Below are 27772 nucleotides of genomic sequence, written 5' to 3' on the forward strand. Positions count from 1 at the left end.
TTTTAATTTTAACGAATGCAAATAACTAAGTAATCTTATTTCCCAAATGTCATACTTATCTTCCTTTCCACCGAAGATGAGTTGCGATGACACGCTTTGAGATGCTCTGTTAGCCATCTTGCTAGCGTGTCGTCTCCACCGTTAGTCACCGCCGGTAGCCCGCTTGCTGCATGCACTTGTTAGCCGACCTTTTTCCTGCTAAACTAGGTGCCGTACTGTATGGTGTCGAGGATTCGTTTGCTATCCCCTCATCCGAGTCCGTTAATGTGAAAAAAAGACAGTCGAGACGTTTCTGGAGATAATTCCGCAGTTTATTATTTTGACAGATATCTGGAGACACAAACAGCCAATCCTCCCTATGTGTCTGTCTTTCTTTGTGTGTGAGATTCTTTATATGCTAAACCTCCCTTGTTCATGCGTCACAGACGACCTTGAGTTTTCTTACCGACTTGTTTTACTTCTCTACACTATCCCTTCTGTCTGAATAACCTCCCCTCTCTGTTAGCTATCCCCCGTTTGGGTAGGGAGGGTTCATATTGTTTTGACTTGTCGTGCCTGCCTCAAGGGTCTCTCTGGTCCAGACTTCTAACCTCCTCTCGCTGGCCTTGGTTACACAAGCATTACTATCTACATGTAGCAAGTAATATAATTCACATAATGACATTTAGTTAACCCACCATCGTTTGATATATATGGTTTATGGTTCCAATAATATTTTAAGTATTACAATGGCTATTAGCTGAATTTTCCCCGCTAATATAGCCACCGTGCTATTTTGCGAACCCGTGTACTTTTCCGGAAATGACGCTAGCCTTTTAGCACCGTCCATTCATTTAAGCTACGCGGTAAACTTCTTCCGAATTTAGTCTGCTTACTTGAAATCCCTGGGCCCATAACCGGTTGAGGTGTTTTTCTTCAGCGGATTACACTTTGCGTACTTACAAATAAACAGACTTGTTTTCAAGAACGATGGTGAATTTATATTCTTTCTTCACAATGTATTTGCATTCACTTTTATACAGAACTCACATTAGATGTGACCACCGCGCATTTTTTTTGGATCTCATGCGCACACTGTACAAGTGCACACGCCAGACTGCGTGATTACATCGCCGCTGAACCTACGGTGGCTCATAAGGTACAAACAGTACAATATACAAAACACCCGTAAGGGAAATTCGCGCCACAGAGTACACAGTTTTTATACATGTTAATACTCATATTATGTACTTTCTGGTTATTTAAGATTAAAATATCTTTTGTCATTTATTATTTTAAAAAGGCACATAAAATGTAGCTCAGAAGTCTACATTGAGCAAAATATCGTAACGCTAATTTCAGTTGATATCGGCCATCTCTACTGTCCACTAATCTCCAGCAACTGTCCTCATGTTGAACCTGCAGTGCGGACGATTTGTCTCTCCCTTCTGGCAGTGAGAGTCATTACTTCTCTTCTTTCAGCGCGCTCCGAGGAAAAGCTACGCCGATGGTTATCCGTGTTTGTCCTCGCCATCCATCCCTTTTTTTTTCTTTTTACTTTAATCCTACCTCTGAACGCCGGGTTTCTTTTTTCTCTGGAGCATCAGAAACTTTTCTTGGGCGCTACTTATGTTCTTCTACCACAGTTTCCAAACCCGGAGCCTTCTGGCACAAAGCCCTGAAGTCAAGCCAATCAGGCATGCGAACGCTTTCATCACACAGAATGTCACCTCTGTCTGGCAAAGAACTCATTGCTGGTTGGTGGAAAACGCATCACCACACCGCTTCCGGTGTGCCAGCGCGGGAATGTAGCGCTGGAATGTCGCCCCAGACACCAAATTTAAATCTCCAGTATACTGCGAAATAGAGATTTACCTGGCGGTGATAGGCTTAATCATCACTGTGTGAACTCATTTTGCAAGGACTTGAATGTCATGGACATTCATATGTAAGAGTCACATTCTAGCTATAACTATACCCAGATTCTGAAAGAGTTGAATTTACTCTCTGAAGGTCAACTTTTTATAACATATTCACCTCATTCAGCTATTTTTAGCCATTATTTTATTCAGCCATTATACTCAATATTTGTCAAAATTAGCCAATATTTGGTGCTTGACTTCAATGTCAACAAAACTATTACACCCCTGGCTATCATATGCTTGTGATATGGATCTGATGTCCGATAGCGGGCACTATAATACCATTACTGAAAGGATTTTTAATGCTGAAATTGCAGTCAGAACAAACCAAATAGAATTTATTTTTATTTTAGCAGTTCTATTTAATTCCATATCCTTGAGACTGTATCTGAGTGTTTGACTTCTAACCTTCATCCTGTCTGCTTACGTGCAGTGACCCAGTAAATGAAGATACAAACCATTAGGGAATGAAAGAAGTTGGCTGTATGGTGTTGTACCAGTATGAAATGTATCAACTTTATCAAGACAACAGTAGTACACATAATATAGAGTGGGGATTAGATTAAGACTCACTGAGAGAGAGAGAGACTTTGAGTTTTATTGCACAATAGTATTTTAAGCAGTAAAAGTTTATCAGAAGAAGACATTTGATGTCACTCCTTTTTATGCTTTTAAGTTAGTTTAACCATTTTTAGGGATGGCAGTGTCTCAGGAAGTAGAGCAGGTTGTCTGGTATCTGAAGGGTTGCTGGTTCAATCCTCAGCTCCTTGCACAAATATGGCTGTGTCCTTGAGCAAGATATCTAAACCCTAATTGTAACTGCTCCAGACAAGCTGGTTGTTACTGTGCATGGTTGACACCGCCATCAGTGTGTCAGTGTGTGTGTGGGTGGTAAGGTTGCCAACCGTTCCTTAAAAAAACATATATATATATATGTGTGTGTGTGTGTGTGTGTGTGTGTGTGTGTGTGTGTGTGTGTGTGTGTGTATGTGTATAGTGTAAGGCACATTATGTTTGTTATGCCCGCACTGCCCCGTCCATCCAACCCCCGTCCCTGTTCCTTATTTCCATTTCAAGGAGTTGGCAACCCTAGTGGGTGGGTAAATGTGCAGCATTGATTAATTGTATAGCCCTTTCATTGGTTGTTACAGCTAGAAAAGTGCTATATAAAATGAAGTCCATTTACGATTTTAGCTTCATGCTAAGCGAACTGTCCACTGACTTTGAGCCAGCCCAAACAGAGAGAGACCAGAGAGAAACTATTTGGTTGGTTAGAGTTTAATAAGCCTTGTGGTGAGGGAAGACATGCAGGTGGCTGGTGTGACAGAGGAAGACGCAGAAGACAGGAAGAAATGGAAACGGATGATCCGCTGTGGCGACCCCTAACGGGAGCAGCCGAAAGTAGTAGTAGAGAGTTTAATAAGCCTAAATTCACTGATGGATTACCATTGCAAATGACAATGACTTGTGTTTTATGAATGGTTTTGAAAAATAAAACTGAAAAGTTGGTAAACACCCAACAAAGAGCTTCTTCTTGGATGACTGTAGCTCTTACCCTTGACCTTTTCCTGTTGGTTGCTTGTAATGTTGGTGGTTCCTCACTCACTGTAAGTCACTATGGATCTGAATAAGTCTTGTTTATCAGTGTGGCAGGATGCCTGGCTCAGGTCTCTTGTGTGTTAATGCAGACTGGGTTTAATTTACAGATATTGTTTTCTACTGTTGGGGCCAATGGCTCTTTACTGCTGCACTGCAGAACTGGCTTGGACTTGATGGACTGGCATCCTCTGCATCTGTAAAGAAATATAAGACTAGCTGCTGTTGGCTGTGCCCCAAGTAGCGTCCTTCATCATATTCATGTGTATATAGACCTAGGTGTCAGGGTTAGGGGCTCTGTTCCCAATGACATACAGTTGCATACTGTTCAGGAGACAATGTCACTGACCACTGAGGTAGCATAATCTGTAGAAAAGACCAGAGGATTGTAAAGTGGATTTAATCAAATCAGATTAGATCAGATTAAACTATCAGATTAGATTAGATAAGGCTAGATTGGATCAGATGTTGGTGATGGGTTTGATAAACAGAATCATGAAGGATGCTGTGTTTCTTTGAACTCTGATGATGGTGATGATGATGACCGCAGAGCTGAGTTTAGGTCAAATCTTTCAGATGTCAGACAATCACTAAAACTAAGGCTCTATGAAATCCATTTAATTTCTCCCCCAAATTCCATTATTATTTTTAATTATTTTTCCCAATTTCAGTGTTTCTTTTATTTATAGAGTTTTGTCTTTTTACCTATTTTTACTGTAAGAAAGTCTGTTTAGTTAACTAGAATAATAAAAACATGGCAGTGTTTCTTCGTTTTTTGACGTTGTATTCCATGTGATGCTAGTCACTTCGATATTCTTTTCTTTCTCATAAGAAACTCGTGTGTTTACTGACACATGCATGCTCACATGCACAAAGACACAGAACCATGAAAGGGTTTCTATGAAGGAGAGGGATGATCATAGTCAACTTTATTGGCCAAGTGTGTCTATGCACATGAGGAATTTTGACTCCAGTTCACAGCAGCTTCTAGCATTTAACATGTATATCACTCACACGAAAAAAGAAAACTAAACAAAAAAATAAATAAATAAATGGAACAACAAACAGGACATTGGAGGCAAGCATGTATGCACAACAAGTATGTCACCGCTATAATGTCAGAATCAGGTAATCATTGCCATGTGAGGACAAATATCTTCACACATGATAACCTCCTCCAAATCCCAAATTCTGTTTGCTTCTGTGTTAATCTCTGAAATCCATTTTTTTTGTTAACAATTTGTGATTCCCTCCATGTTTTCCTCATGATGGTAAAGCTATGGTCCTATCCAAAGCTCCTACACCAGACATCAACCCTGTCTCTTCTCTGTCTGTCTTCTATCATGTTGTTAAGTCTCTGGTGGAGCAGCAGTCAAACCTTAGTAGGTTGTCACTTCCCATCATCCTCTGCTGTAATCTGAGGCCTAACATCTAATCTTAGCTCCTCACACAAAGTTCAGACTGAAAATAAAGAAGCTCAGAAAGACAAAAGGGCACCAAAGGAGGCAGAGGACAATGTTAATAATGGAAAAGGGATTACAGACACCAGCGTTGAACCTCATTATGAATGGAGACCAGCTCCAGACTGGCCACTGTCCTGCTCCCAGTTTGGCTGGTTGTTGAATGGAAGTTTATTTAGCTGATAACTTGGCTTGAAACAGAAACTATTGTTTCATTACAGTTTGCGGTTCTGAGGGCCAAGTATCAGCCATCTTTTCTCCTCTGTATAGTATTTAAAAAAAAAAAAAACTACATTACCCAGCCTGCTCTGACTCTGTTCACTCATCTTCTTACTCATCAGCTACCTGGGAGGCAGGCTTCATTACCTGTGCAGACCAGTGTCACCGAGTGGTGATGGTGTTGGTGTTGGTTTAGTTTTTTTAACAGGAACTTAAAGCGACTTATGCTGATGTACGCGACTCCACACGAGTGTCAGTGTCCCAAAACAAAACTGTTGTTTTCCCAGGTCTTAACGGGCTAAACTGACTTCTTTTTTTTTTGGACCATATCAAATGGAGGTAAATTTCAAGAGTTTGAGTTATAGATGAAAAATAATCATTATGTATCTCTCTCAATGGAGGGTAATTGAAAATATACAATACAAACATTTTGATGTAGTGGTCAAAAAATTGATACTATATAGTGTATTGTACCGCCGTACACAGCCATCGACTGAACTGGTAGAAAATGTCTGTCTGTTGCTTTAAAGAGGAAGTAGAAAAGAAAGGCTGCAGATCAGGATGGAGATGTTGAAGTGTTTACATACAGTTAGTAAGTCACAGTTCAAAGGTCTGAGTCTAGACAAGCGTTTCTGTGAATGGAGGTCTTGATCAAGACACTTCTCTTCCATTTACCCTATCAGACGTTAGTGTAAGAAAACAGAGTTTCAAAAATGAGGGCCATAGTTCTTGGAATTGCATCACAGGATGTTATTTAGCAAGTAAGACTCCTGGGAGCTGAGTCAGCAGGAAGATGCGTGTCAAAGATCAGACAGCAAAATGGGGTCATTCAGTCTCTCCCAGGCATTTACTTCAATGTAATGGCCATTGATTGTACAGATTATTGATTTTACTTTAGTGTCCATTAAACATTCTGTGCTGCTCCACAAAGCTCTTTGAGACCAGGTTATTTTGTGAAAGTCACTGACTTTGTTTAGACTGCACAAACATTTTTCTTGAATTAAGCTTCTGTGGTCCATCACTGCCCAGGTGCCCTTCACCAAGGCAGCAATCCCCAAAAAACATCCCAGAATGCTACACTGCAGGCGATCCTGCACTCTGACTTGCTTGAAATGGTGTGTGTGTGTGTGTGTGTGTGTGTGTGTGTGTGTGTGTGTGTGTGTGTGTGTGTGTGTGTGTGTGTGTGTGTGTGTGAGTGAGTGAGCTGGCCTTCTGGTACAATGTCTACATTATTCATCCAAAGCTGTCTATGAGGAAACGCACACCTAAGCTGCTGTGTGTGTGTGTGTGTGTGTGTGTGTGTGTGTGTGTGTGTGTGTGTGTGTGTGTGTGTGTGTGTGTGTGTGTGTGTGTGTCTTGCAGGATGAGCCTGGTCAGCCGGATGAAGAAGGTTTTGCTGTGGCTCTTTTTCGTCTACATCACCATCCCTTTGCTGATCAAACTGTGTCCCTCCATTCAGGCCAAGCTAGTTTTCTTAAACTTCGGTGAGTTCTTTTTTTAAGTGCTAGTCACCCTCCTTCATATTGCTCCCAAACTCCTCAAGAAGTTGTACATTATTAAAACTACAACCCTGAAGATCATGGTTTTTACCATATTGGGGATGGTTGAACATAGAAAAAACCTGGTTGAACCTGAGTTTTACTTATTGATGTTGTACCAGCTTGTTCTCTCATATCTGCTTGTTAGACACAACAACTTCACTTCTTGCTCAAACTCAACACTACCTGCCTTCTTCTTCCTCATTTGGCTGCTATGATGAAGATGGAAAACACTACGCACCCTATAATTTTTCCTGGCAAAGTCCTACCAGACACCAACCATTCACATCACATACTACTAAAGTCTGCAGGGTTTGTTATTAATATGAGATCTTCTTAGTTTTATGTTGGCTTAATGTTGAACATCTCAGTTCACTTACGGTTGAAGTCAAAGTTTACATACACTTGTAAAGGACATGTATGTTAATAGTCTTGAGATTTCAGTGATTTCTACAACTGTTTTTTTTCTGTGACAGAATGATTAGCGCACATACTTGTTTGTCATAAAATACATTCCCTAATTTTGGTTGTTTTAGAAATGTATTGTGGGTTTTCTGCAAGTATGACAAAATCTGCAGGGTGAAACATATACATATAGCAACTTAGATTATTAATTTGGTGATGTAGAGAGTTCTATAATGCCACCCTAACTTTGTGGCATGGCCTGTTCGCTTCTTGTTAGTGATTATGACTGACTACAGCTGGTGACTTCTCTGTGCCTGTACAGTTATGGCTAGTTTGACTGTACCTGTTAGACTGAGCTACAGCCATTACAACTGGAAAGGTTTTTTGTTTGTTTGTTTGTTTTGGGTTTTTTTTTATTTCCCCCCCATGTTTCTCCCAATTATACTTGGCCAATTACCCCACTCTTCCGAGCTGTCCCGGTCTCTGCTCCACCCCCTCTGCTGATCCGGGGAGGGCTTGAAGACTACCACATGCCTCCTCCGATACATGTGAAGTCGCCAGCCACTTCTTTTTACCTGACAGTGAGGAGTTTTGCCAGGGGGATGTAACGCGTAGAAGGATCATGCTATTCTCCCCAGCCCCCCTCCCCCCCCCGAACAGGTGCCCCAACCAACCAGAGGAGGCGCTAGTGCAGCGACCAGGACACTTACCCACATCTGGCTTCCCACCCGCAGACACAGTCAATTGTGTCCGTTGGGACGCCCGACCAATCCGGAGGTAACACGGGGATTCGAACCGAGGATCCTCGTGTTGGTAGGCAACGGAATAGACTGCTACGCTACCCGGATGGCCCGACAATGGGAAAGTTTAAGGAGCTATGTACAGATCTGCAAAAGCAGATCATAGAGTCACATAAGACAGGAATATCATTTGGAGCCATTTTAAAGCAACTTCAGGTCTCCAGATCATCTGTACAAACAACTGTTCACAAGTACAAAGTACTGGTCTCTTTGCAAAGGTCACCTTCTGCTGAGAGAAAACTGATCCAGATGGTCAGATGTCATCCAAAAATCAGGTTTGCCATGAACTGGATGCTGCTGGAACACAGGTGTCATAGTCCACAGTCTCAAGCATGTTTTACATCACTATGGGCTGAGAGGCTGCCATGCAAGAAAGAAGCCCCTGTTCCAACACTGGCATCTTCGAGCTCGACTGAACTTTGCAGCTAATCACATGGACAAAGAAAAGGCCTCCTGGAACAAAGTTTTGTGGTCAGATGAAACAAAGATTGAGCTTTTTGGCCACAATGACCAGAAATATGTTTGAAGGAGAAAAGGTGAGGCATTCAACCCCATAAACACTGTACCCACTGCTAAGCATGGTGGTGGTAGCATCAGGCTCTGAGGCTGTTTTGCTGCCAGTTGAGCTGGTGCATTGCAGAAGGTGGATCGAACAGTGAAGAAGGAAGATTACCTCAGAATTCTTCTGCACAACCTCAATCTATCAGCCAGAAGGTTGAAGCTTGGACATTATTGGGTGTTTCAACGGGACAATGACCTCAAACACATGCCAAAAATTGTTTTGGAATGGCTAAATCAAGCTAAAATTAAGGGTTTAGAATGGCCTTCCCTAAGTCCTGGCCTCAACTCTATTGAGAATATGTGGAATATACTGAAAAGACAAGTCTGTGCCAGAAAGCTAACGAATTTAGTTCAACTACACTAATTCTTCCAAGAAGAGTGGTCAAATATTCAACCAGAGTTTTTGTTTGTGGCTATCAAGAGCGGCTGATCAAGGTGAAAATGGCCACCAAATGTTAGGTATGCTGTACGTATACTTTTGACCCAGCAGATTTTGCCTCATTTTCAGAAAACCTACAATAAATTTATAAAATAACTAAATAAGTGAATGCTTTTTTGTCTTCCACAGAAAAAGAACATTTGTAGAAATCACTGAAATTCCAAGGCTGCCATGACATACATGTCCTTTTAAAGGTATATGTTAACTTTTGACTTCAGCTGTATAAACCTGTCGACAAGTCACTCTGAAATGACTCACATATATGTAACCACATTACTCTGGTCAGGGAACATCCAGGGTTTGTAGTGATGAAACAGAAAAAGGAGAACTGAGGTTGAAGCAACTGATGTGGTGTAGACAGTTTAGTTTCAGTTGCCTCTTTCATTACCTTGCCTCAGAACTTTAATTCACAAAGAGTTTTAATTTCTTTATTTTTTCTTTTCTTTGTTTCTTTCTTTTTTTTTTTGTCTGGCCATTTATGAACTTCCATCGTGGCTTTTGTAAGACAAATGAACATGTTGGTTGGTCTTTATCAAACCCCTGTTAAAAGTAAAGGAATTTTATTTATTGATGGACTTTTTTTTTTATTCCCCCCCCCCTTTTTTTTTTTCCTCCCCAATCGTACTTGCACAATTACCTTATTTTCCAAGCCATCCTGGTCGCTGCTCCACCCCCTCTGCTGATCCGGGGAGGTGCAGACTACCACATGCCTCCTCCGATACATGTGGAGTCACCAGCTGCTTCTTTTCACCTGACAGTGAGGAGTTTCGCCAGGGGGACGTAGCGCATGGGAGGATAACGCTTTCCCCCCCAGTTCCCCCTCCCCCCTGAACAGTTGCCGCGACCGACCAGAGGAGGCGCTAGTGCAGCGATCAAGAGACATACCCACATCTGGCTTCCCACCCGCAGACACGGCCAATTGTGTCTGTAGGGGCACCCGACCAAGCCGGAGGTAACATGGGGATTCGAACCAGCGATCCCCGTGTTGGTAGGCAACAGAATAGACCGCTATACTACCTGGACACAACAGACTTATTTTTACTGTTGGGGAGAAAAAAATCATAAACAATTATTCTTCATCACAGTTTTCAACAGGAAATTAATACTGGCTTCATCCTACCATCTCTCCCAGGTCAGGGACATTGATTCAGGTGCTCTGGTTCTCTCTAAACACACACACACACACACACACAAAATGGGACTGTGTCTCTGGTTGTGACTTGTATCTGGAAGCGAGTCAACGTCCCATCTGAAATATAGATGAGTTAGTATTACTGGAGGAGGATGGAGGTGATGGAGTATCATGTAATTTATTTTATCTCAGCGGATGCAGGGTTATGTTTCCATTTCAGGCTGTTTTAATGTCTGAGTCAATGAATGAAGCGCACCTAAAGTAATTTGTAGAGCTGACAGTGTATATAAAATACAATTCTTCCGCAGCCTTTGGACAGATAAGGATTAGATTCATATCTTAACCAGTTAACCAGAATTTGGTGAAGAATTACTACTCAAAATTCACATTTCTAGGGGCAGCTTTGAAAGTACACTGTTTAGGATTAACACTTGTTCACACAGAAGAAATCTTAATCAAACCAGAGTCCAAACAGAGTCCATCTACCCCCCCCTTCTATCAAAAACACACTTTAATTACACTACATGTATATAAAGTGGTTACTTCGTTAGCGACATTATTCATGTACTTACTTGCCTGTATACTTTTTGTCTGACTGTCACGTTTGTATTATCAAAGCTACTTTAGCCTAAATGAAAGGTATGGCACTCTAAAAATGGCCATTAGGGGAACTTGTAGCGGAGTAAGTGTAAAATGATTGGGGGGCAATGGGTGCATTTCACAAAATCACAAACCATCACAATTTTAGGGAATTATCTTTCTATATTTATCACATTATATTAATTTACTATACATTATATTTATATAGCTATATCTTCTTCTCTATTTACTGTATTTTATAATTATCTTTCTATATTTACACAATCTTGGAAAGGGAGAGGATGCCTGAGGAGTGGCGAAGAAGCATACTAGTACTGATTTTCAAGAATAAGGGTGATGTGCAGAGCTGTAGTAACTACAGAGGTATAAAGTTGATCAGCCACAGCATTAAGATATGGGAAAGAGTAGTGGAAGCTGCGATAAGAGGAGAGGTGATGATTAGCGAGCAGCAGTATGGTTTTCTGCCACGAAAGGGCACTAGAGATGCAATGTTTGCTTTGAGAATGTTGATGGAGAAGTATAGAGAAAGTCAGAGGGAATTACATTGTGTCTTTGTGGATTTGGAGAAAGCATATGACGGTGCTGAGAGAGGAGGTGTGGTATTGTATGAGGAAGTTGGGAGTGGCAGAGAAGTATGTAAGAGCTTTGCAGGATATGTATGAGAGCAGTGTGACAGTGGTGAGGTATGTGGTAGAAATGACAGATGGGTTCAAGGTGGAAGTGGGATTACATCAAGGTTCAGCTCTGAGCCCTTTTTTGTTTGCAAAGGTGATGGACAGGTTGACGAATGAGATCAAGCAGGAGTAGATGACTCCAGCTGGAAGGCAATGGCCCTGGACAGACAGAGATGGCGCTCCACAGTAAGGCAATCGAGAATAGTTGTTGAACAAAAGAGACAAGAAGCCTATAAGGCTTACCATGCAAGACATAACAGACCAGCTCAAACAACATTCGTCTGACAAATGTGGATGATATTGTCACTCTAATGCGGGCCTGATGGCCCACAGTCATCATCGTTTCAATGGACTGCCGAAGAAGATGTTTGCAGCTGACCTTGTGATCTGTAGGGAGAGTAGGGAGCAAGTTGAGGAGAGCCCGGAGAAGTGAAGGTATGCACTGGAGAGAAGAGGAATGAAAGTCAGTAGAAGCAAGACGGAATACATACTATGCGTGAATGAGAGGGAGGACAGCGGAATGATGAGGATGCAAGGAGTAGAGATGACGAACGTGAATGAGTTTAAATACTTGGATTCAACTGTTCAAAGTAATGTGGGGTGTGGAAGAGAGATGAGGAAGGGAGTGCAGGCTGGGTGGAGGAGAGTGTCAGGAGTGACTTAAGACAAAAGGGTACCAGCAAGAGTGAAAGGGAAGGTTTACAAAATGGTAGTGAGACCAGCTGTGTAGTATGGTTTGGAGACCGTGGCACTGACGAAAAGACAGACAGTGCTGGAGGTGACAGATTTGAAGATGCTGAGATTTTCATTAGGAGTGACAAAGAAGGACAGGATTAGGCACGAGTATATATATATAGCTCAGGTTGGACTGTTTGGAGACAAAGCAAGAGAGGCAAGATTGTGATGGTTTGGGCATGTATGGAGGAGAGATGCTGGGTATTGGGAGAAGGATGCTGAATATGGAGCTGCCAGGGAAGGAGAAAATAGGAAGGCCAAAGAGGAGGTTTATGGATGTGGTGAGGGAGGACATGCAGGTGTCTTGCGTGACAGAGGACGATGCAGAGGACAGGAAGAGATGCAAACGGATGATCCGCTGTGGTGACCCCTAAAGGGAGCAGCAAGAAGAAGAAGAAGAAAAAGGTTTCTTTTTTTAAGTCAAGTCAAGTCAATTTTATTTGTATAGCCCAATATCACAAATTACGAATTTGCCTCAGTGGGCTTTCTATAAGGACTGTCCATATTAGATATAAACGTATAAAATACAACTGACATATGAGCTATATTTTTAGAAAATGGAACTTTGTTTTCTTATTCTATGAGTGACGTCATTGCATCACACATGTACGTGTTGAAAGGTTGATTTTGATCGTGTCCTGTTCAACCATCATGGCAAATCAGCAGTGTTTAGCATCATGGCTACATTAGCTAGCTTTTAAAAAATGCCTATGGTTGAGACTCGAATGTCTTTATTGATTAATGGAATTTGAGAGTATTCGGACATAACACCTTCCAGAAGCTAATGTACAGAAGCAGACTGACGGTTGTAGAAGCAAATTGACTGTTGTAGAGTCACATAAAGTTCACTTTTAGCCATGTAGCCATGTCTCAGACCTATCTCACCCATTCAGTTTAGAGGTTTATTTACTCTTACTAGTGTTAGAGGATGCACACAAATGAAGAAACAATGGATGACATAGTCATGGATTTCATTTGGGTAAACCATTATTTATATTCTGTCACTGGATATAAACTGCATAGTTGAGGTGGCAGAGTTGAAGATGCTAGATTTTCACTGGGAGTGATGAAGAAGGACAGGATTAGGAACGAGTATATTAGAGGGACAGCTCAGGTTGGATGGTTTGGAGACAAAGCAAGAGAGACAAGGTTGAGATGGTTTGGATGTATGGGGGAGGATGCTGGGTATATTGGGAGAAGGATGCTGAATATGGAGCTGCCAGGTAAGAGGAAAAGAGGAAGGCCAAAGAGGAGGTTTATGGATGTGGTGAGAGAAGACATGCAGGTGGCTGGTGTGACAGAAGAAGAGGCAGAGGACAGGAAGAGATGGAAATGGATGATCGGCTGTGGTGACCCCTAAAGGGAACAGCCAAAAGTAGTAGTAGTAGTAGTAGTAGTAGTCGCTGGATATAAACTAGTGGTTGCTGTCTGTATACTGCCCCCATGGTGTATGTGGTCATTGCACTTTTCTGACGCGTAATGTTAATTTTTGAGCATGTGCTCAAACAATTCTCTGAACAACCACAGGATAGCTGTGACGGCCATTTTGCCTATGTGTAATTAAAGTAAAATTGTTATTGGCCTTTCCCTCTTTAAACAGTTCTGTGTACACACTTCTCAGTAAGTCAATCAGAATGTGCCTGAATAAAAACTAGAGGCAGAAAAGGTAAAGGAGAAAGCCACTTTATTTTTGTCATTGTACAGGTTACAATGAAATTTGTTCTCTGCATTTAACTCATCCTGTATAAGACCATTGGGCAGCTGCAGCACCTGGGGGCCAACCCCACTTCTTCTGTCCATTGCCTCGGTCAGGGGCACAGGTGGGAGTATTAACCCTAACATGCATGTCTTTTTGATAGTGGGAGGAAACTGGAGCACCTGGAAGAAACCCACATAGACATGGGGAGAACATTCAAACTCTGTAAACACACTGTTATTACGCAGAGAGAGAGAAATTAAAAAACCTAAACTGAAAGTACTTTGACTTTGGAGGAGGTGGGTCTTGACTATATTGATTACTGTATTGATTACAGACAGTATAATTAGATATCTGATGTTCATAGCAGGCAGCAGCAGCAGACTTTGACAGGTTAACAGCTTATAAGTAGTTAGCTAGCAGTGAACTGGTAATTACATGTTGGTCGTAGACAAAAGAGAAATCCTTATTTCTGCCTCTCCTAGTCTTGTCCCTAAGAAAAGGGATGTCTTCCTCTCTTGCCTTGTCAGTTAAATCCTACATAAGACATCTCAGTGTCACTATGGATCAGGCTCTGACTCTGGACCAACATGTCGTGTCTGATTCGCTCTTGTTTTTTCCAAACATTGCAAAGCTCAGGCTCATTGTGTCTCGAGTGGAGATGGAAATGTTAAATCACGCTTTTATATAATCCCATTTTGACTACTGCAACTCCCTTTTCACCTGCCTCAGCAAAACATCCCTGGATTGTTTACAAGTGGTCCAAAATGCTGCTGCTAAACTCTTGACCAGGTCCTCCAAAAGGTCTCATATGACACCGATTCTGATTGCTCTTCACTGGCTCCCCATCAAATTCTGAATCCAATTCAAAGTTCTTGTGATCGCCTATAGAGCTCTGCATGGTCAGGCTCCTAACTACATTAGAGATCTACTGCAGCCCTATGTCATCAGCAGGGCTCAAAGGTCCTCTGATCAGGATTTGCTGGTTGTTCCTTGATCTAGGCTTAAAACTAAAGGAGACTGTGCTTTTGAGTTTGTAGCTCTTGACTAAACTTTGGAACTCTCCCTTTGAACTTAAGATCTGTGGACACCTTTAGAAAGCAGCTGGAGACCCATTTGTTTAAACTTGTCTTTATGTAATTTTTTGAATTTGTGACGTGTCTGCTTTTGAAAGGTGCTATATAAATAAAGTTACTTACTTCTCTTTGGTCTCAACTCACTCTCTTTCGCTCAACACGGTGAGCCTGAACTTGAGGAGAGCAGGTCGGACTTGAGGAGAGCAGCTCATTTACAGTCTGATATTCCAGACGAGAGCCTAATACAGACCATAATAACAAACCACAAACACACAACGACACCCACCCACTCAGATATACTAGATTGAGGTGAAAGTCCTACTTCTTTAATAGGTGAAAACGGAGTAGAGTACGGTCCAACACACTGCAGAAGAGGAGGTCTGCGGGAGCCAGAGGTTTATCACAGTAACACAGCTGGCCATCATGACTGACCCATGAACTCCAGTGACCTCTGACCTCTTCCTCAGTAAGACTCTCAGAGGAAATGTAATCGCAGATGTGTGAGAGAACAGGAAGTGAGAGGAGACTACGAAAGAGACTGATGAGGGTTTTTTTTCATGTGAGATCAGAAGAGAGAAGCTCTATGTCTGAACAGCTAAATTACTAAACTGATTGGACTGAGCAGAGCTAGCTGTCTTTCTGTCTCTATCTTTCTAGCTGTATCTGTCTGCCTCTGTCTCTCTCTTCACCTGTCTGCATCTCTCTCTCTCTGATTCTTATGTTAGACTGCTTTATTTTCTGTTCACAGGTTACTATCAACTCTCCCCTACACTCATCTGACCCACACATTTTCTCAGGAAATTCACTTTTATTTTTTGCCCCTTTTCTCCCAGTTGTATCTGACCAATTACTCCACTCTTTCGAGCCATCCCGGTCGCTGCTCCACCCAATCCGCCGATCCGGGGAGGGCTGCAGACTACCACATGTCTCCCCCAATACATGTGGAGTTGCCAGCTGCTTCTTTTCACCTGACAGTGAGGAGTTTCGCCAGGGGGAATAGCGCGTGGGAGGATCACACTATTCCCCCCAGTTCCCCCTCCCCCTCAAACAGGTCTCCCGACCAACCAGAGGAGGCACTAGTGCAGCGACCAGGACACATACCCACGTCCGGCTTCCCACCCGCAGAGACGGCCAATTGTATCTGTAGGAATTCCTGATCAAGCCGGAGACAACACGGAGATTCAAACCGGGATCCCCATGTTGGTGGACAACAGAATAGACTGCTTCGCTACCTGGACGCCCCAGGAAATTCACTTTTTAATTTCATTCTTTTTTCCAATGTGAAGTTTGTTGTTGTTTTAAAATAACTTCAAACCACACACAAACATCAGCAGCAGGACTCATTTTCATCTCTATTTTTAGTGTCTGCTGGAGATGACTCATGTTAAACTAGCAGTTTTTCAACATGAACCATTGGAGTTTAATTCTTTACAGTACCGGCATGTTTATCCAGACATTCCCATCTGTCTGTCTGTCTCAGTGAGGATGCCCTACTTCATAGACCTCAAGAGACCTCAGGACCAGGGCCTCAATCACACCCTCAACTTCTACCTGGAGCCTGAGAGCGGCTTTAAAATAGGAGTGTGGTGAGACACACACACACACACGCACACATGCACACAAAGACATAGACACGCACACAAACATACACTTAGACACAATCATACACACGCACACAAAGATACCTAATATGCATCAGGTACTGATCAAGCAAGTAAAGAGTTAATTCTGTCTGTCTGTCTGTCTCTTGGGTCTATGGGGACAAACAGCAGTGAAGCAGGTTTACTATTACACACTACACTTGACCCTGTGTGTGTGTGTTCAGGTGTATTCAGTTACATGGTTCTGTGTGTATGTGTGTGTGTGTGTGTGTGTGTGTGTGTGTGTGTGTGTGTGTGTGTGTGTGTGTGTGTGTGTGTGTGTGTGTGTCAGGCATACAGTCCCAGCTCAGATGTGGCAGGAGGCTCAGGGGAAAGACAGAACATGGTACGAGATGACACTCCGTTCCACACATCCTGTTATACTCTATCTCCATGGCAATGCAGGGACCAGGTACACACACACACACACACAGTACATATAACACTGATCTATATCCTTATTGAAACTGTAATAGTAGCTTGACCTTTGAACTATCTAAAATGACATATTATGAGATTTCTGTGTTCCTAGAGGAAATAGGTGTTTTTATGAATGTGTCCTCATTTTTTACCTTTGACCGATGTGATGGTGATGATTATTTTATTCTTTCCAGAGGAGGAGACCACAGAGTTCAGCTCTACAAGGTACACCACACACACACACACACACACACACACACACACACACACACACAACCACCATTTTGTAAAATATTTAATGGAACACAGTTGCATAGTTTTTGAAATGATGAAATAGGTCTTCCACCATCCACCAGACCTGATCCTGTTTAAAACCAAATACTGAAGGTCTGTCTGTACTAATACTGCCATGGTTGCTGGCCAGGTTGTCCATTCTTTTCTAAGCTGTTAGCCTCACAAATCTAACCCATAAATGTATCTTCTCTCATTGTAGTTCAAGGTTCAAAAGACCTTTTTCAAATACATGGCTGACATACTTCAGCTTTGTCGTAGCAGGGTAAAGATCGGTTCTTCCTGCTGCCCGCAATGTTAAAAAGCCAACTTTCTATCACCTTCGATTTGGTCTCTGATGACGAAACTGCCACACCATGCATTTTGCACATTGTGCGATTATGATTTTGACATTAGCCACCAAGGTGCTTCAGGTAATAATGTAGCTAAACCTCTAGTTACAAAGGCCTACATTCCCAGATAATTTTTCACTTAAATAGGCTACATTTTTTTCATTGGGCCTATATGATGTGTGCCTATATAAGCTGATTCAGTTATTTAATTGTCAAATAAAATGGAAATCCCGAACAGAAACCTGGGTTTTATTCATAATTGACTGTTTTACATTGCAACATATTTTTTTCTACATTACAACATATGTTTTTGTAAATACTTGAAAATGAAAACATGTTACAATATTGTAACGTGCATGGATAAGAAGACACGCTGGCCGCTGGCTGGCGGGTCTGACCCTTTAGTCGAGCGGTTAGTGATGTCTCCTGCGGTACGGGTGATAGGGGTTCGCTTCCCGGCCGCGGCAGTTCCTGTGGTTGCATTGTCCCCCGAATTCGCTACAATATACAAGATAAATTATTTCCAGTTTTATTAAATAACTGAATGCATTTCACTTATGGTTATCAGTTTGTATAAGCACACATACAATGAAATACTAATCATGAAAAAAAATGGTTTTAAGCAGGTGCACTCAAACTTTTGACTTTTGCTATATGTCATAATACAGCCCAGTGTAGTGCAAGTGATATTTTAGAATCAGGACAAATTATACAATTTTGCCTGATCACTTCAACACTCAAAACCAGAATTATGAAGGAAGACGTGTGTGTGTGTGTGTGTGTGTGTGTGTGTGTGTGTGTGTGTGTGTGCGTGCGTGCGTGCGTGCGTGCGTGCGTGCGTGCGTGCGTGCGTGCGTGCGTGTGTGTGTGTGTTGCAGACTGTCGATTCCACATGGAGGGGGGAAAAATCATTTAAAAACTATGGCTGTTACAGATTCAGTCCCTCGAATGAACTCATTCTTCTTACAAGCACATGATTTGATACCAATTTCGGGCAGAAACCTTTTTCACTACATACATTGTAGAACACAACTTTGCTGTTAGCTGCTGCAGACCATGCTGGACCAGTATTTAGGAAGATGTTCCCCAATAGTGAGCTAGCCAAACAGTAAGGCTGTGCCAGAACCAAGACGGCCTCCATAGTAAAAACTCTGACCAGGAAGGATGATGAGTGCATTACAGAGCAATGAAGTGATCTCCCTTCAACCTTGCCACAGATGGGACCACAGATATGGAGGACATAAAAATGTACTCCATTGTGGTTAGGTTTTTTGATGCCAGTCTTGGGAGGGTAGTTGTGATATTGTTCAAGATTTGTGAATCAAGAGAGTCTACTGGAAGAGCAATATTTGACTTGCTTCATGGTGAACTGAAGAAGAGGCATACCACAGTCAAATTGTGTCAGCTTTTCAGCTGATAATGCGGCAGTTATGCAAGGTTTAGGGAAAGGCGTAGCAGCTTTTTTGAAGGCACAAAATCCACACATCTACCTAGTTGGTTGTGCCTGCCACCTGATACACTTAGCTGCTGAGAAGGCATCCAGGCAGCTTAGTGTGAACATTGAGGACTTCCTTATCACCATTTATTAATATCTGGACAAAACCAGCAAGAGGAAGTCAAGTCTACATGACATACAGATCATGTGTGATGCAGAGGTGAGGAAGATCCTCAAGCTGGTCTCCACAAGATGTCAGTCTTTGGGGCAGTGTGTGAATTATCTGCTGCAACAGTGGGATCCTCTTACTGTTTTTTTTTTTTTTGTTTTAAATGAGGTGGCTGCAGGAAAGAAAAAGAAGACAGAACCCAGGTTCCTCCAAGTTGCCAAAGCCTCCATCTGGCCCTTCCCAAAAGCCTAAAGCCACACCCTCCACCAACATATCATCTACAGGTGCATCTCAAACAATTAGAATATTGTGGAAAAGTTCATTATTTTCCATAATTTAATTTTGAATTAAATTATGGAAAATAATGAACTTGAATGAAAAGTTCATTATTTTCCATAATTTAATTTTGAATTAAATTATGGAAAATAATGAACTTTTCTACAATATTCTAATTGTTTGAGATGCACCTGTACAATGCAGCCTAAGCTCCCTTCCTCTGTGCCACAAAAGCTGCCCACACCTCCATCTGGTCCTACCCAGAAACATAAAGCCACACCACTTACCAGTACACCTGAAGTTAAAGCTCCTGTACACCTTGCTGCAGAGTTTGACTTAACCAGATTCCTCTTCTAGCAAAATGAAATTCGAAGGAGAGCTGCAAAAGAAAAACAAAAAAAACAAAACCCGAAAGAACCAAGAAAGAAGAGAAAAAGGATCTGACAAAACCCGAGAAGGTACTTCAGTTCCTCACCAACCCCATGTCAAAGTTGTATTCACACTTTCTGAAGAGAGCCATATTTATTTTTGACGTCAGCAACCAAATACTTCAAGAAGAGAAGCCACGCATATATATCCCGCTTTCAACTTGGGAGCTGCAACCGCAAAAGTATTGCTTTCTTTCTGTAAGCTTGAGTATGTGATTACTATGATGAATGAAATTAGTAAAGGTATCAAGCCAACAAGCACAAGGTAAAATCAGCTACCTGATGAGGGACTCACAGTTGGCCAGGACACCCAAACCTTTATTCAAAGCCTGGGTAACCTAGAGCTAGAGCCATTCTACAGAGATGCGAGGAAGTTCTTTTCATCTACAGCTGACTACATGGTTTTCAAATTTCCATTTGGGGATGAGCTGCTCATGCATGCTGTTGTGGCACTCAGCGCATGAGGCAATCTGTGAAATTCTATTCTCTCCGGTTCTTTATAAACCACTTTCCTTGTATTCTGCCTGAAAAGGTCACTGTGAATCAAGTGGAAGATGAGTTCTGGATGTATCAGATCACCAGCTTTGAGGACAGCATCCTCAGCACCGCACTGATGAGGCCTGGCAAGACATTGGCCTGTTGAAGAGGGGAGGCAAGGAGATCTTCTCCAGCCTTTCAGCAGTCATGCTGTCATGGAATATTAGTTGTTTTCCATAGCAATGCTGATTGCGAGAGGGTTTTCAGTCTCGTTACCAAAAACAAGACCCAATACAGAGCCAGCCTGAGCATTGACATGAGAAGCGCCTTGGTGACAAGAACAGTGATCATGGCAGCAAAGGGGACTTTCTGTCACATGGAAGGCTTCAGTGATGCTCTGCTCAGAAAGGCCAAGTCAGCAAGCTATTAGGCAAAGTGGTCAAAGCAGTCAAGTAAAAATGCTTTCTGCAAGTCAAAACCCAGGGCTTCAGCCTGCTCTGAACTGACTATATAAAAAGAGTTAACTTACTTGGTTATTCATTTATACAACACTTTTACATGTTCAGCTCTGTATGTTCTGCTGAATGGCTTTCACTGGTACAGCCAGATACATGTGCTTAAAGGGGACATAATGTGCCTTTTTGTAATTTTCTGTTATTTATATACAGTTATTATCAGAGGTGCACATAACTGGTGTGCATGCATGGTCAAAATAAACGACGCACGGCAGATAATATGAAATGAGGCGCTTTTGCATACCAACATTTTTGGGACACAATTACTAAAACAACAGGATTTTCTCCATATATCACTGGTAAGAAAGTCATTATAACAAATGTGTCAATTTTAATAATCAGTTGTTAAATGTACAACTTTTAGCCTTCGTTCTTGATGAAGTGGATGCATATTTTTTCCAAGTTAGCAAGGTTAACTGTTAAACCTTGAGCTCCAGCTAATAGTTAGCTTATGTTACAACTAGTGTAAAGTTACATTTTTTTCTCTGGTTTTAGGATTTTCGTCCATTCATCAAAATGTTCAAGAAGCAAGCTACATTAAGTAATTACTTTGGTGTTTCACCACCTCCAAAAAAATGCCAGACTGAACCTGTATGTAAAAAATGTGTATTCGCAGAAAAGTGGCTGCAGGAAGTAGCCTGGCTCCAAACAGATGATGACCGCACAGAGATGTGGTGCAAAATATGCTGTGAAAATCTCAATCTTGGGGATAAAAGCAGTGCCTTTTATATAGGGACAAAAAAATTCAGTCATCCAGCTTTGAAAGTAAAAGAAGAAAGAGCACAAGAACATAGTGCAAACTATTGATAACAGGTGCAGCCGGGATCTGAAATCCACTCGCCTTCTTGACACGTGGCAGGGCAAACTGCAAGAGGAACAGCGTCAAGCGCTGTGTAATATTTTTCTGTTGGCCTTTAACAAAGCAAAACATGCACATCCGATACGTTCATATGAGGAGGATATTGCACTTTTCAAGAGGCTTGGAGTTAATGTCGGAAGTGCATACCACTCACAAGAAGGAGGGACCTGCATCACGCAGAGCATCGCACAGACATTCAGTTTAGAATTGAGTGAAAAATTTAAGGCAGCTGAATTTTGGGGTGTGCTCTTTGGTGGATCAAAACATAACACAAGTGGAGCAGGAAATTGTGTACATTGTGTCTGTGTCTAGCTACAGAGAGTTTACCTCAGATTTCCTTGGATTAATTAATTTGGGTGTGAACCGAGCAGCACAGGACGTAGTGAACAGACTGGAGCAGCTCTTCCATACTTGTGGTTTAGGGGATCAGTGGAAGACAAAGTTGGTCTCGGTGTGTACAGACAGAGCAGCAGTCAACGTTGGAGTTTACAGGGAGGTCGTTCCCAAATTGCATCAGATGGTGGCGATTAGGGATTCCCTTGTGCATTCTGTGTACCGCCCACAACCTCGAGAACTGCACAAAGTCGGCTGATCACATGGTATGATACTGTGAAACATTTAATTGCTGCGTTCCCAAGTTGCTGAGCTTTTATTTACAGAGAGTAGGCGCAGAAAGGAACAGAACAACTAAAGAAGATGTGTGATGAGAATGGCATTGCCTTTGTGAAACTAGGAAAGTTTCACAATATCAGATGGTCTGCATGGAGGCAAAAGACTGTTGAAAATATGGAGGCTATTACCTGCCATTCAAATTCAAGTGGCTACAAGTGATGACAGTGACCCAAAAACATATCTGCACAGAGTGTTTTCAGTGTTTCCTAGCCAACATGCTTGACACTGGAAACATTTTGCAGTTCACCTCCCTCAGGTTCCAGCAAGATAAATTGACTACTGGTAAATGCAAAGATGAGCTCATGGTAGCTGCTGACACTATTGCTTGACAGTGAAGGCAAGTACAGGAAAGAGTGTTTCAAATGCTGCTGCTGACAGGGACAAGGCTGATGTACCGAGAGGTCTAATTCATGAGTTTGAAAGTAGATATGAATCCCTTAAGTCATGTAATCAATTTTTGATCCTTCAACTTGGCCTCAAGAAATGTAACACCTCCACAGTTTTGGCAACACAGCACTTACTAACATCCTCCAGAAATGAGGCCAGCTTGTCTGTTGACAGAGACTCCACTGTAAGAGAATGGATGCATTCAAAGGAAGCAGGAAAACGTTTGGCAGCCTCCTCTCTATGACTTGGTCAACACAGTGAAGATAAGTAATCCAGATAGTTACTCCAACATTCATAAAGTCCTTCTCTTGTCCCTTACACTGCCCTTGAGCACTGTTGCATGTGAGAGGGGATTTTCACATCTCAATATAATAAAAAGCAAGTACAGATCCCACCTGTCAGACTCTCTCCTCTCATCCCTGATGCACATCCACTTATCTAAGATTACAACAGAGACTTTTGACCCAAAGCCAGCTGTTGACTTATGGATGTAAACAGCTAATTGCAGACTCAACCAGGGAGAAAAAAAGTAGGCCTACATCTTCATCTGCCATGTTTGAAAGAGAGGAAGACAGCGAGGAGAGCAGTCAGGAGGGTAGTGATGACGACAGTGTGTAGGATAACCGTGCCGCGTAAAGACTTAGTACCAAGCAACATCTCTAGGTGCTCCCTTGAGAACCAGAGCAAAAAAGTTATGTGCACCCCTGGTTATTATGTTGGATGTCTATGTTAAAACTTGGACAAAGTTCCAAAACTTGAGGTGAGCATATGTAAAAATGCTCCCTGCAAGTCAAAACCCAAGAGTTCACCCTGCTCTTAACTGACATCAGATTGGTCACACATCCCCACAAATGGCCGTCTATTCCAAAATGTAAATATCTGTCTTTTCATTAAAGGAATTCTTCTCAAGAATATATGATTGTATTGTTTTCTTCATAGCCAATGTATCTGTTGAATATTTTGATGATATGGCAGTGAGTGGGGAAATGACCGTGTGCAAAGCGAAGTGGTGCGAAAGCATGTGAACTAAGCATTACACTATTGTAGTACTCAAAATATTTCCCAAGGTTGGCAGGTCTGCCATTCTTTTTTTTCCTTTTTTTTTAATTTAATTTAATTTTTTTATTTTTTTGGCGGGGGGGTGCATTTTCTGCCTTTATTTGATAGTGATAGTAGAGAGAGACAGGAAAGGCAAGGGACGGGGGGGGGGGTGACAGAGGGGATGATACTGAATCCAGGGCACTGCGGTAAGGACTCAGCCTTAAGTGATACACGCTCTACCAGATGAGCCACCGGGGGCGCCCTGTCTGTACACCATTCTTACTGTCTTTATAAATGTCTTTGATAAAACTAATTTTATGGCAGCGGCTCTGAGCCCTTTCTTGTTTGCAAAGGTGATGGACAGGTTGACGGACGAGATCAGGCAGGAGTCTCATTGGACTATGATGTTCACAGATGACATTGTGATCTATAGCGAAAGTAGGGTGCAGGTTGAGGAGAGCCTGGAGAGGTGGAGGTATGCACTGGAGAGAAGAGCAATGAAAGTTAGTAGAAGCAAGATGGAAGACACATGCATGAACGAGAGGGAAGACAGCAGAACGGTGAGGATGCAAGGAGTAGAGGTGATGAAGGCATATGAGTTTAAATACTTGGAGTCAACTATTCAAGGTAATGGGGAGTGTGCAAGAGAGGTGAAGAAGAGAGTGCAGGCAGGGTGGAGTGGTTGGAGAAGAGTCAGGAATGATTTGCGACAGAAGGGTACCAGCAAGAGTTAAAGGGAAGGTTTACAAGATGATTGTGAGACCAGCCATGTTATATGGTTTGGAGACCGTGGCACTGATGAAAAGACGGGATGTGGAGCCGGAGGGGGCAGAGTTGAAGCTGCTAAGATTTTCACTGGGAGTGACTTAAGAAGGACAGGATTAGGAATGAGTACCTTAGAGGGACAGCTCAGGTTGGACGGTTTGGAGAAAAAGCACGAGAGGCAAGATTGAGATGGTTTGAACATGTGTGGAGGAGAGCTAGATGCTGGGTATATTGGGAGAAGGATGCTGAATATGGAGCTGCCAGGGTAGAGGAAAAAAGGAAGGCCAAAGAGGAGATTTATGGATGGATTATTACTGCTTTTTTATTTTTATTGATATTGTTGCTGTAATGTTGAGGAGCCGAAACACAAAGATTTTACCCTTATACTTGTATATGGGATGTAACAACAAAGGATCTTGAATCTTGAAATCTTGATTTTCTAAAACATAAATGAATAGATCACAAAAAGTTGAATCAGTTCATCTGGATACAACGTTTATTGAGAGAAACGTCTCATCACTCATCTAAGTGACCTCTTCAGTCTCAACTGACTGCAGGTATCCCTACCCTTATAAACAATACAGTGGTATAACAACCAAAAACGATTGGTTTCATATGCAAATTGGCATGACCATTGACTAGAGTTATGATGGCCATGTTTACTATTCACAAAGGGTTGGGAAATAGTAGCAATCACAGAATTGTAAGATGGCAACAGATCTGAATCAGTATCATGTTTATTGGCCATGTAGTTTGCACGTACATGGAATTTGACTCCGGTTTCGTGGCTCTCTCAGTGTACTTAACATAGAATAACAACACTGCAACACAACAATCTTCAGGTATATATAGACAAAGATTGACTTATACAGGCTTATGAAGGCATCTTTATTCAGAAACGTCAGTCTCAGCCCAAATACAATGGCAGAACGGATCAGCGAGTTGTCAGGTGACATTTACAGACAGTTGTGCACTAAAGCAAACAATGTCACGCACTATCCTTTGGCACTTGATGAAAGCACAGATGTAGACAATGCCCATTTCGTTATATTTGTAAGGGGTATCAATGACTGTTTTGAGTTAACAGAAGAACTGCTAACTTTATGTCCAATGTAGGGAAAGACTACAGCCAAAGATGTAGTATTTCAGGTGCTGTGCAATGCAGTTGAGGGTGTTGGTCTACCCTGGGATAAATTGACTGGAATCATCACTGATGGTGCCCCATCAATGATGGGAGGAAAAATGGGCTTGTAGGGGTGTCCGGGTGGCGTAGCAGTCTATGCTGTTGCTTACCAACACGGGGATCGCCGGTTCGAATACACGTGTTACCTCCAGCTTTGTCGGGCATCCGTACAGGCACAATTGGCCATGTCTGCGGGTGGGAAGCCGGATGTGGGTATGTGTCCTGGTCCCTGCACTAGCGCCTCCTCTGGTTGGTCGGGGTGCCTGTTCGTGGGGGAGGGGGAACGGGGGGGAATAGCGTGATCCTCCCACACGCTGCGTCCCCCTGGCGAAACTCCCCACTGTCAGGTGAAAAGAAGCGGCTGGCGACTCCACATGTATCGGAGGAGGCATGTGGTAGTCTGCAGCCCTCCCCGGATCGGCAGAGAGGGTGGAGCAGTGACCAGGACAGCTCAGAAGAGGTGGGTAATTGGCCAGATACAATGGGGAGAAAAAAAATGGGCTTGTAGCACTGATTCAAAGAAAGCTGCAGGAAAAGAATGTAGATCCCACGATGGCATTGCACTGCATCATTCACCAGCAGGCACTCTGCAGCAAATGCTTGAAATTTGACAGTATTATGACTGTTGTGTAGAAATGCATTAATTACATCACATCAGATCAAGAGGTTTACAATACAATCAGTTCTGTGAATTTCTGGAGGAAACGGATGCAACATATGGAGATGTGTTGTACTTGTCAGAAGTGTACAGGTTGAGCAGGGGCAGTGTCCTGAAAAGGTTTTTTGAATGGAGGGAGGCAAACAGAGAGTAGAAAACAGAGAATTCATGAAAGAAGCCTTTCATGATCCCAAATGGCTCATAAATTTAGCTCTCTTAGTTGCTGTCACACATGCACTTAACACTCTTAATTTAAAATTGCAGAGGCCAGACCAACTTTTGTCACTGTAGCATTTGATAGTGTGAAAGCCTTCTCTGAAACTCAGATTATGGAAAATACAGCTCACAGAGAAAAGATTTGTCCACCTCCCAACATGCCAGTCAATTATTGATGATGGTGCCAGAGTTGATGCTGATGGGTATGTGACTGCCATTGACAATCTGCAGCAGGAGTTTGAGCATCACTTTTCTGAATTTAAGACTCACACCTTCAGCTCCAGTTATTTGCAGACCCCTTCTCTTTTGACGTGGACAGTGCTCAAAGCACATTTCAAATGGTGCTCAGACTTGCAGTGCAACACTGAGCTCAAGGCGAAGCTCAGAGAGGCACAAGGAAAGCAGGAGATGCTTGGACAGTTTCTCAGAGAGCTTCCCAAAACATTCCCACAGTTGTCCAAACTGTTCAGACAGGTCATGTGTCTTTTCGGCAGCACTTATCTGTGTGAGAAACTTTTCTCAACTATGCAAAGGAGTTGAATCAAGTGCAACTGGACTTGGTATATATCCGTGAAGACGTTTCGCCTCTCATCCAAGAGGCTTCCTCAATTCGAAACTAACACCCCCAACGACGTCGCTGCTAAACAAATGCAAATCAATAGCTCTGATGGCGACAGGCGCAGCTGGACATCGGAGCAAAGGAGAGCCACGCATATCAATAGCTCCGATAACGACGGGCGAGGCCAAACATCGGTACACAAAAGAGCCACTCATCTCTATGGCTCTGTTAGCGACAGGCGTTGGTAAACATCGGGACACAAAGAGCCACGCATATCTATAGCTCTGACAACGACTCCTAGAGGATAAATTCTGAGTCTCATCACCAGCCAGTCAGACTAGCTTGGTCTAGTCAGAAAGGCACGAACTGAGAAAGCCTCTTGGATGAGAGGTGAAACGTCTTCACGGATATATACCAAGTCCAGTTGCACTTGATTCAACTCCTTTGGATAACCATGACCTGGATGAATGAGAACATTCACAGACACTTTTCTCAACTATGAACTTTGATAAATCAAAGCACAGGTCCAGACTGACCAATGAATGAACATCTCCAGGCTGTCCTCAGGGTGCCCATTGCCCAGTCTTTGAAAGCAAATGTGCCTCACCTGTGTCAGC

At 42.5% G+C, this 27772-nt stretch overlaps 1 protein-coding gene across 1 annotated transcript in view; it reads left to right on the plus strand.

The window, feature by feature from the left end:
• The window catches only part of abhd12 (abhydrolase domain containing 12, lysophospholipase), an 82478-nt gene that overhangs the window by 30115 nt on the left and 24591 nt on the right, over nt 1–27772 (plus strand). The window contains exons 3-6 of the mRNA XM_056291893.1: nt 6539–6660; nt 16313–16418; nt 16765–16884; nt 17087–17117. Coding sequence (XP_056147868.1) covers nt 6539–6660; nt 16313–16418; nt 16765–16884; nt 17087–17117 — 379 coding nt within the window. The remainder of the gene's footprint in view (nt 1–6538; nt 6661–16312; nt 16419–16764; nt 16885–17086; nt 17118–27772) is intronic.

Source organism: Lampris incognitus, chromosome 13 (assembly GCF_029633865.1).
Source record: "Lampris incognitus isolate fLamInc1 chromosome 13, fLamInc1.hap2, whole genome shotgun sequence".
Classification (NCBI taxonomy): domain Eukaryota; kingdom Metazoa; phylum Chordata; class Actinopteri; order Lampriformes; family Lampridae; genus Lampris; species Lampris incognitus.